Source organism: Mytilus galloprovincialis, chromosome 1 (assembly GCF_965363235.1).
Source record: "Mytilus galloprovincialis chromosome 1, xbMytGall1.hap1.1, whole genome shotgun sequence".
Classification (NCBI taxonomy): domain Eukaryota; kingdom Metazoa; phylum Mollusca; class Bivalvia; order Mytilida; family Mytilidae; genus Mytilus; species Mytilus galloprovincialis.
Window position 1 is genome coordinate 127686828 of NC_134838.1, and position 11783 is coordinate 127698610.

The window sequence follows — 11783 nt, forward strand, 5'->3', positions numbered from 1 at the left end:
TCTTAAATAATACTTCCCAGTAAAAACAATGACATATTTAAAAGACGAATGTAATGACATTCAAGTTTACATAGTTTTATTTTACTATCTTAAGTACCAGCGGGTCAGGGTGCTATGACAATGAGTCATTTTCTATAGCACAGCCACAGGATAAATGAATAATAATATAATAAATACACTTTATAACAGACATGGTATTATTTGTTAAAGATTATATTTTAAGTTATAATTGTTTGAAACAAAACTACCCAACATTAACTTTACCATAAATTGTGTCAAAATAAATACTCGTGTATTAATACCCTACTGTCAATGGTAAAAACTCGTCAATTATAGGTGCGTCGTTAAAAACATCATTTGCCAGATAGAGGGGATCGCCTGTATCCCTGCACTATTAATATCCATCAAGCGTCTAAGTGGTTGTCATTGTGCAGGATAAAATAGCAATTATGTTTATTCTATAGGTACTTAATCACAATTTCCTAATGATGCAAGTGCTGATTGTCAATTATAAGAATTCAATTTGCCGAATAATTTGTGCAATATAGCATCATAGTTTTCCAATCAATGGCTCAACATGGGAAAGGTAGTGACAAGGCCCCTTAAAGCATGACGGAAATGCATCAAACTCAAAAAAGTTGTCTATTGTAAAGTACATGTATACATACAAGAAAGATGATGTTGTTGTTCAACTAACTTGAAGGTTATTTGAAACAGGTAATATAAGGGACAACCAAATCTAGTTATATTTGCTCACACACCTGTTAAAGCTGGGGCCCCGGTTATAAAAGTTTACAAAAAAGATTTGTACTCAAAACCCCAAATCCAGTATTTTGAATGGTTGATTCGTTGAGTCTGAGTTCCAAAATCTCGCTCAAAAGTTTTATGACCGCAAGGCATTAGGTTCAATATATGATTTTCATGTTTGTCTGAGTCAGTTTGCCCTTATTGTTTAGTATGTTGTGTTGTATAGCCCTGACATTATGAAATGAATGTCATATATGCATTGTAATTACAAACGTTTAAAAGTATTATGGCAAGATTTATAATAATACACAAAAAATTATGTTAATCTACATTAAAAAGAATGAAATCATGCTTGACAGGGTCATAACAAACTGTCTTTTGATATTTGGTAAATACAAAATCAACAGCTATACTTGAGTCAAAATCAAATAAGGCCAAATAAAAATATATGTGGTTCCAGTTACATCCTTTTTAATAAAAGGGTCGGTAGGTCGGCAATTTTTTTTTTTTTTTTTATCTTGGATTGTCAAAATCCAGAAAAAAATTGTGTGTTAACAAAAATTGATTCCTGAAATTGAATTATATACGCCTTAACCGGAAGTTCGCCATTTTACATGAGTTTGGTTGTTAAACAGTCATGTTCCTTTTTGTAGTCAATTTTGTTTCATTCTGTTATGAATGTGTTGCATTTACACATAACAGATACTTCTGATGGAAATTCAGATGACAGCAATCTTGGAATTTAATTATTTAAATTTACAATCCTCAAAATTTGATCGTTTGAAAATTTATTTTTCAGAAATGAAACAAAAAGTTCTAGGGTCAGGGGGTTTCAACTAGGGACGGTCGGATAACTGGAACCGCACATATATTTTTATTTGGCCAAATAGAAAAATAAGGAAATGTAGAAAGATTGCCAATGTGACAACAACCCACCAAAGTTCTAATAAACAAATGCAATGATAAAATGGATGTAAGCATTTAAAGGCAACTGTACAGCCTTCAATAATGAGAAAAACTGAAATGATGACCTGAGAAAACTAAGGCTTACTTTTTACAACAACAATTTTCAAAATTCAAATATAACAGGCATGAACCAACTATAACCACTAAACTACAGGCTCTTGACCTTGTGACAGAAACACAAAAAATGCACAGCTCTCCTCTAACCATTTATAGTGGTGCTACAGTACAACATAACAATAATTTTTGTCATTTTAGGACAAAAATCATTATATAGCAAAAAAGTAATTTCTTACTAAGTCATGGAGTATACAAAATATAGAAAGTTTATTGATGATATAAATCCAACATATTGATATTTTCTTTTTCATGTTCTTTCCTTTCTTTTGTTGTTGATGGAACCAATTGTAGCGTAAGTATTTATAACATACATAAAACTTATTGCTCTATTTAATATAAGCATTATCAGTATTATTTAATTTTTTAAGTTTTTATATTAAATTTTACTACAGCTTTGTTGAGTTAATGGTGAATTCTGATTATGCTCATGAACAATGTCATTGTTGACAGTACAATGTATATGTTAGTTACCAAAATATATAAATGTACTTAATTATTTGTACATCTACAAGATAACTTGAGTTAATTTTTGTATGCTTTGAAAGTAAAATTAAATTAGATTGAGTGTTGAGATTTATAGTTTTTCACAAAAATCAACAGTCTATATTTGTAGACTTAAAAATATCAAAATTAAATTTAGATTATTTATACATTCTACATATACATATATGTTTATTTACAGATTGATTGCTATGGCTTTTGCTGCAGCAGTTGGTGTAACATTCTTAGTACTGGGATGTGCTTTATACGAGTAAGTAGATGTGCTTTATATGAATAATTGGATGTGCTTTATACAAGTAAGTAGATGTGCTTTATAGAAGTAAGTAGATGTGCTTTATAGAAGTAAGTAGATGTGCTTTATAGAAGTAAGTAGATGTGCTTTATACAAGTAAGTAGATGTGCTTTATAGAAGTAAGTAGATGTGCTTTATATGAGTAAGTAGATGTGCTCTATATGAGTAAGTAGATCTGATATGCTTTATACGATTAAGTAGAGATGTGCATTATACAAGTAAGTAGAGATGTGCTTTATACGAGTAAGTAGGTGTGCTTAATACAAGTAAGTAGATGTGCTCTATACAAGTAAGTAGATGTGCTTTATACAAGTAAGTAGATGTGCTTTATATGAATAATTGGATGTGCTTTATACAAGTAAGTAGATGTGCTTTATAAGAGTAAGTAGATGTGCTCTATATGAGTAAGTAGATCTGATGTGCTTTATAGGAGTAAGTAGAGATGTGCATTATACAAGTAAGTAGAGATGTGCTTTATACGAGTAAGTAGATGTGCTTGATATGAGCAAGTAGGTGTGCTTTATACTAGTAAGTAGATGTGCTCTATACGAGTAAGTAGATATGATATGCTTTATACGAGTAAGTAGAGATGTGCTTTATACGAGTAAGTAGATGTGCTTAATACAAGTAAGTAGATGTGCTCTATACAAGTAAGTAGATGTGCTTTATATGAGTAAGTAGATGTGCTTTATACAAGTAAGTAGATGTGCTTTATACGAGTAAGTAGATGTGCTTAATACAAGTAAGTAGATGTGCTCTATACAAGTAAGTAGATGTGCTTTATATGAGTAAGTAGATGTGCTTTATACAAGTAAGTAGATGTGCTTTATACGAGTAAGTAGATGTGCTTAATACAAGTAAGTAGATGTGCTTTATATGAGTAAGTAGATGTGCTTTATACAAGTAAGTAGATGTGCTTTATATGAGTAAGTAGATGTGCTCTATACAAGTAGGTAGATGTGCTTTATATGAGTAAGTAGATGTGCTTAATACAAGTAAGTAGATGTGCTTTATATGAGTAAGTAGATGTGCTTTATATGAGTAAGTAGATGTGCTCTATACAAGTAAGTAGATGTGCTTTATATGAGTAAGTAGATGTGCTCTATACAAGTAAGTAGATGTGCTTTATATGAGTAAGTAGATGTGCTTTATACTAGTAAGTAGAAGTTCAAAAACATCCATACATCACTTTCACACGAAGAAGGTGAAATGCCCTACTCGCGATTGGGTTGGTTATTTCATCATGGCACAGCCTAAAAAGCAGTCCAAGTTAGATTCTATCTTAATGAAGATAGAAATACTGGTTCAAACGAAAGGTTACTTTATTAATTTGTATCAATTTGTATCAATTTATGTTTCTCACATGCAACCTGTTACTGTATAGTTTACCGAAGCATGCATAAACAGTCAAGGCTTCAGCCCATACTTCTGTATTACATAGGATTCCATGAAAATAAACATATCTTCGTAAGGATTTCATTCTGATTTTAGTGGTTTGGGATAAAATAATGTATATAAAAAGTTTGACACGACCTCCGAAAACAATAAATAATAATAATATTTTTTTGTTTTGTGAAAAGACAATTAAAGATCGCTGGCAAAAGTAGATTTTTTTGTTTTTAACAACTAAAATTGGTCAGGTGAGCTATAATTGAGTCAAAGAATAGAAGCTCACAGATTTCTTGTTAATTATGGTGATTGTAGATTGACAGGGATAAATATTTATGTGGTTTTAGCTTGAAACTTTAATTTCTCGCCAATTTTACCACAAAATATTTCTCGCCATGTTTTGGTTGGCAAGATATCTACGTTGCACCATCTTTAGAAGAATATTTCAATAACTTCGATAATTATACCTCAAAAATTTTTTTGCATCGCTCCGCTTGCCGAAAATTTAACTTTGCGCCCCCTAATCTAAATTCCTGGATCTGCCCCTGAGACTCATAAAATCTGAATACTGCTGTGAACATTACATTGAACTTAATAAAAAGTCCATAATAGCGCAACTCAGGTGTGGCATTCTTCCAGTCAGGTTAGAAACTGGTCGTTTTGTAGATGAAGACGAATGTGACCGTTTGTGTTAAATGTGTAGTGATAACTGTGTGGAAAACAAATTTCATTTCCTTATAAACTGTTAATTTTATTAATTTTCTATATATTTCAGTAACTGGTGGCCAATGTTTGTATTAATTTCCTATATATTTCAGTAACTGGTGGCCAATGTTTGTATTAATTTTTTACTTCCTGTCACCACTACCTACAGTTATATCTAGGCGTATGTCTGACAGTTTAGACACAGCAAGTAGTGCCTGCGTAGAACTTGCAATATTCTTAACTTCAGGCATTGTAATATCAGCTATTGGACTCCCTCTTGTCTTGGCACATGTAAATACAGTGAGTAACTTAATAAACTAAATATTATTACATTATTAAGTTAAATAATGAATTTTCTGAATTGTGTGTTTATTATAAACTGTCAGCTGAAAAAACATTATCTAATTTATTAATTGTTGCATTTTAACAAGAGAGAAATATAAAAAATTACACAATACACTGAGAGCAGAAAATAAAAAAAAACAGACATACATTATAAAATAACTTATTGCAAAGCTTATGCTAAAGGCTTATGAACCAGTGGAATAAAATGTAGACAATGTTTCAAATTGCAGTTTGAATAGAGTATTTCCCACTGAATTATGGTACAAATCTGATAGTTGACCTCTATTTCATTTAAATTTGAAGAACCCACTGATCTTCATGCGCACAAGTATTTAAGTTTGATATAAAAAATTCTATTATAATGATATTTTAATTTAAATTTGTTTTAAACCTTATTGCTTATCCTTGATCATATATATTGTTGTGTGAAAAAAAGAATGATTTTAATAAAAGAGATGGAAATATACTTCAATGAGACAGAAACACAAGTCTGAAGCTATCAAAGATCTTCATGGAATGTAAAAGTTTTCTTTAAGGGGTATGGGAGTCTAAAATAAAAATGATAGAATTTGTTTATACTTTGCCAAAGTGTAGTATCTATTGATAAATGGTCAAAAATAGAATAAAAATGATAGGTCACCGCACATTTTCTCAAGCTACAGGTTGTGACAAAATGACACATTTTGTAAGGATTATACAGGGAAAAACATCATTTTGTGATTAGAACCTAAACAAAATATTAGAATTGTAAAATAAATTAGGAAAAGATAGCTTTCAGACAATGCTTTGAGAATATCAAAAGAAAAGATAGGGATCGTCGTGGAGTAGTGGTTAGTGCATCGGACTACTAACACAAAGGTTCCTGGTTCGATTCCCGGGATGAAAATTTTTTGGGACTGAATTTTGGGCGCTCCCTTGACACCATTTGCGAGTATGGTCTTGAGGAAACGATGATAGTCCTTCGGAAGGGGACGATAAATGGCTGACCTGTGTTAAGAGAGAGCCAATATCTCTGCTCGTTAAAGACACCCTTGTAGATTTCGCAAAAAGAGCAGGCTAATGCCGCTACAAGGCAGCTCTCGCACCCGCAAAGTGGAAAGGGATTAATATAAGTTGCAAAACTTGTTTCCCAATCCACTATAATTAAATATGTTTAAACTAAAAGATAGGGTCAACTTACGTTTTTTTCCGGCTAAAATACAAAATAGGAAAATTCTGTGTAGATTCCTTCAGGAAATGCAGTTTTAGGGTTAACTCCCCTTAAAATGCCAATTTAAAAACATTTAAAAACATCCAAAAATAATCTACACTTGTATGAATATTAATATTTATAAGGTATATTGTTATAAATTGTTTCTTTTAAATGAAAATTCACATTAGATATCTGCATTCCTGCATTAAATTTTGCTAACTTGATAAAAAATCTGGTTCTCTGTTTTTTTACAATCCAAGATGGCAAAAGACACCCAATACCACCTAATATGAAAATGCCAGATTACCCCTTTACTTCATATTGTTTTATCAGGTTTGCAATATTTTGTGTTTACTTCAATATTTGAACCTCATTTAGGGCCAAAAAAGACCCTTTATATAGAAATAAGAGGATGTGGTATGATTGACAATTAGACAACTTTCCATCAAATACTAAATGACTAATAACTCAACAACTATAGGTCAACACATGGGCAAAAACCAACACCTCTCAGTAAACTATAAAAGACCCTGAAATGACAAATGTAAAAGAAGCTGACAGTGCGAGGGCTGTATATCCAGTCAAGGTTGTTAATAACTTCCATTTGTTTGTAAAATAATTGTTTTTGTTTTTCAGATTGACTGGGGAGCCTGTGCTTTGGTGTTAGCTGGTGACCTTGTGGTATTCCTTACTATACTGGGATACTTCTTTGTATTTGGGAATGAAGATATGGACTATTCATCCTGGTGATAACACAAGCCAGAAAGTGGCATTTTATTTTTAATGCAAACAATATTTATATTTTGAATTATTGTTCTTGAAAGATTTTTCAAGAAACTAGATGGTATAGAAATAAGATTTCTTGGAAAATACTATATGTTTACCTTGTATTTATTAAGTTGGATGGTTCAGTGTTTCCTGTAACTTTGAATAGGATATTGTTGAAACAAATCAAAGCTCTCTTTGTATCTGTGTTCCTAGGATTTATTTAACACATACTTAATCAACTACAGCAAGACTTAAACTTTCTTTTACGTGATTGCTCTTTCTAAATATCAAAATAAGGTGTTCTTTTTGAATCTTCCAAAAGACGGTATGAATTACTTTTCATAATACTGTTAAATTTTATTGTTGTATCAGGGATAAACAATGCAACCCTTCAGGAGTAACTTACAATCACATGACAGGCAAATCAAATGCACCTAGACATTATGTTCATATAATTAAATCTGTATGTATAGGCTAGGCAAAGGAAGAAAATTATTTGTTCTTTGTGAGAAGTTTATACAGAGCTTTGTTTAAGAATATTTTCACATTATATTGTAACTAATCATGTTTGACTGTTTTTTAAGTTACTCCTATCCTTTATACAGGTGACCAGTGTAACTATTTAATCATGTTTGACTGCTCTTTAAGTTACTCCTATCCTCTATACATGTGACCAGTGTAACTAATCATGTTTGACTGCTCTTTAAGTTACTCCTATCCTTTATACAGGTGACCAGTGTAACTAATCACGTTTAACTGCTCTTTAAGTTACTCCTATCCTTTATACAGGTGCAAACAACAGTAGGTTTTACTGTATTTCTAGGAACAGAGTATGTTGTTTGTGTATTGTTATATTTTAAATAATGCTTTGACCCATTACTTCTTAAAAAAGTTAATAAAGAATTGTGTTAAATTTTTACACCTATGTTATATAATCATGAACCATATTCTCTTGTCAAACTACAATATTATAATAAACCAAGAACTATCACAGAGGAAACAAAAGGAAACCTTATAACATTTATTATTCTAAACTATGATATAATGTCTACCTGTTTCTTATTTCTTGATATTAAATGTTCAGCTTTGTGTATAGCTAGAGCCATTATCAACAATAACGCATATTTGTTTTGATGCATACATGTAGGTTTAGTATATTTTTTCTCATTTCATGTTTTGTTTTTATTGAATATTTATTGAACTCTTGTTTTGATTATTGCTTGTTACTTTAAACCCTTTACAACCTATTTCACAGAGATTTAATTTTTGTGATTGTAAAATTAACTGGATGAAGTAAGAAAAGGAAAAATTTAAGTTTAACATATTTGCAAGCACTTATATTCATGGAAAATAAATCTCTCACCAAAAATTAGTGGTTTACAGTCCAAGGAATACTTATCACATGACTGTACATAAACTGATATGATACAAGATGTATTTGTATCCTACATCATCTATCAAAAAGAGAGCTAGCTTTTTGTTTGATAAACTTGTGTTGTTGGATATTATTTACATTCACTCATTTATAGAAATTCATTTTTATCAAAAGTTCTTAAATTTGCACCATGTTAGAATTTGTTTTAGATTCGAATTGCAAAGTTTGTAAAATTATTGAGGATTTTATTTATTGATTTGCACAAAATTGCTTAATTACAGATTTTTAGATGTATCCAATATAATAAAATAAGAAATTGTAGAAAGAATTATGAAATAAGTAAATAATTAATTCCTTGTATAGTGTATTGGTGCAATCATTGTATATATATGTATTCTTCATGACTTATGTAATTTATTGTGTATATATGTCATTCTTTCTCATTCCTTGTCATTCAGTCACAGATTTTATATTTCAATTATCTACAGTAGAAAAAAAAAGACAAAAACTATGAAAAATGAGTCTTACAAGCAAACATGTAAAATAAATTGGTTTACATGGAAACCACCATTAAAATAGAATATCCTGAAAAGCAATTTAAAGAAATAAATTGAAAATTTTGTGTACCACATACACAACCATAGTTGCTGACTCAAATTGCCTTCAATGTATGTCTTAATGAAACCTTATTTTCTCCACAATTCATACATATTGAAAGCATTTGTCTATATTTTATAGCAGTGTTCAAGGAATATAGCATTTTTTATTAACTATAATTCTGACCTTTTCACTTCTAACTTAAACTTAATATTTGCCTATAATGGGTGAAACCACCGATTGTAATGTTTTGATGTTGTATAATATTCATGATTGTTATTTGTTTAATATTTATAGTAATGTGTCAATCATTTATAGAGGAGAAATTAAATTTTATGCAATTTACTTTGTTTTTTCTTTGGTAACCATATTATATGTTGTACATCAAAACCTGTTGAAATTGGCAGTCATTGAATAGGCATGAAAGTAAAATATATGACTGATTGGCACTGCAAAGGGCTATACATGAAGGAGCAACCCACAAGATTTAAAATGAACACATATGAAAATGGACAAGTTACAATCAAAATAGTTTAAATAAGGTTATCAAAAAAAACAAAAACAAGACTGCACATGCTGAAATGTCTCGCCTTCTTTACTAACCATTGATATTATATTGATAGTTCTAAATATAAAGCTGTAATTCAGTGGTTGTCATTTGTTTATGTGTTACATATTTGTTTTTCGTTCATTTTTTTATATAAATAAGGCCATTAGTTTTCTTGTTTGAATTGTTTTACATTGTCATATCAGGGCCTTTTATAGCTGACTATGCGGTATGGGCTTTGCTCATTGTTGAAGGCGGTATGGTGACCTATAGTTGTTAATGTCTGTGTCATTTTGGTCTCTTGTGGACAGTTGTCTTATTGGCAATCATACCACATCTCCTTTATAGCTCACCTGGCCCAAAGATGGCCGCCATCAGGGGACTTAGTTTAACATAGGACCCTATGGGAAATGCATACAAAATGACTTCTTTTTGAAAACCACTGAATGGAATGAAACCAAACATGGTATGAATGTTCCTTATGAGGTGTTGACCAAGTGTTGTTACTATGTTGCCAATCCATCATCCAAGATGGCCGCCAGCGGGGGACTTAGTTTAACATAGGACCCTATGGGAAATGCATACAAATGACTTCTTTTAGAGAACCACTGAATGGAATGAAACCAAACATAGCATGAATGTTCCTTATGAGATGCTGACCAAGTGTTGTTACTTTGTAGTCTATCCAACTTCCAAGATGGCAGCCAGTGGGGTGACTTGGTTTAACACAGGACCTTATGGAACATGCATACAAATGACTTCTTTTAGAGAACCACGGAATGGAATTAAACCAAACATAGCATGAATGCTTTTTATGAGGTGTGGCCCAAGTGTTGTTACTTTGTAGCAGATCCATCATCCAAGATGGCCGCCAGCAGGGGACTTGGTTTGACATAAGACCCTATGGGAAATGCATACAAAAGTCTTCTTCTAGAGAACCACTGAATTGAATGAAACCAAACATAGCATGAAAGCTCCTTTCCTAATCAGGTGCTGGCCAAGTGTTGTTAATTTGTAGCCAAATTTTTTTTTTTATAATTTCCAAAACCCAAGTAGAGTCAGGTGAGTGATACAGCCTCTTGAGAGCCTCTAGTTTATATTTACTACAAAAATCAAATTAACTTAATCCAAGAAAATGAGGTCAAAGGTTGGATAAACTAAACTGGAAATACATGTACAACTTACAATCATTCCATACACCTAATACATGTAGTTGACCTTTTGCATATCTTAGACTTAACATTGTTCAATGAACTATGAAATGAGGTCAAGGTCAGACGAACCCTGCCAGACAGACATGTTTACCCTACAATCATTACCTGGTATAAATATAAAAAAAATGACCTTTTGGTTATATTATCTAAAAAAATAATTAACCATGAAAATGTGGTCCTGGTCAGCTAATAATTGACAGACCTATACAACTAGCAATCATTCCATAATCCAAATATAGTTGTCCTATTTATAAAAGTATTAGAAATATAGATTATAGATAAAATAAAAAAACCAAGAACTTAACATTGAGCAATAAACCTTAGAAATGAGGTCAGTCAAATAAAACATGTCAGACAGATGTCACATGTACATCTTAAAATATTTTCATTCACCAAATATAGTTGATCAATTTCTTAGAACATACCCCTTCTCGTCCAATGAAAAGTCAGTTTTTTGCCTTCTAATTTTCATAGTACATGGTTTTCCATGCACTATGAAATGCTATACATGAATGACTTTTCATTGTCAGTTAATTATGAAAGTGAACTCTTAAAAGCTGCACTAACGAAGTGTACAATCCCCTAAGGCATTTTCCTTGGGAAAATAGCCTACTGATTAAAGATGAAAGAGCAAGATTAAAATAAAAACATTTTGAATTTTGCAAAATTTCATGCATTTTCTCATGGTACACATAATACAATACATAAAAAAAAATGGTAAGGATAAATAAAATGATATTTATTTAATTTATATACCTTACATTTGAGGGCATTATTTTTCTTTCTTTCAAAAACAAAAACACAATGCCAGACTGCTGATATATAAAGCAAAGGGTTGTTTTAGGAGAAACGCAATACATTTAAATTTAGAAGTAAGCATTTAATGTTGAATGGTCTGAATTGAAATATTCATACAGAGAGTTTAATATCTATAAAAAAATCAAATTCCAAAAAGAGGATTTATATAATATTGTGTTGCTTTTAAAAATAAAAAAAATGTAAAGATATATGAGTATTAAAATTTACCT

At 31.0% G+C, this 11783-nt stretch overlaps 1 protein-coding gene across 1 annotated transcript; it reads left to right on the forward strand.

Moving 5' to 3' along the window:
* Nucleotides 1-9339, forward strand: LOC143058502 (leptin receptor gene-related protein-like). The gene is made up of 4 exons (XM_076232014.1): nucleotides 1-2122; nucleotides 2513-2581; nucleotides 4831-5017; nucleotides 6891-9339. The coding sequence occupies exons 1-4, from the start codon at nucleotides 2106-2108 to the stop codon at nucleotides 7002-7004; spliced, it is 387 nt and encodes a 128-aa protein (XP_076088129.1). The 5' UTR covers nucleotides 1-2105; the 3' UTR covers nucleotides 7005-9339.
* Nucleotides 9340-11783: the final 2444 nt, after the last annotated feature.

Coding starts and splice junctions, on each gene's coding strand:
- LOC143058502 (XM_076232014.1), top strand. Junction 2,582..4,830: donor CTGGGATGTGCTTTATACGA/GTAAGTAGATGT, acceptor TATATATTTCAG/TAACTGGTGGCCAATGTTTG. Junction 5,018..6,890: donor TCTTGGCACATGTAAATACA/GTGAGTAACTTA, acceptor TTTGTTTTTCAG/ATTGACTGGGGAGCCTGTGC.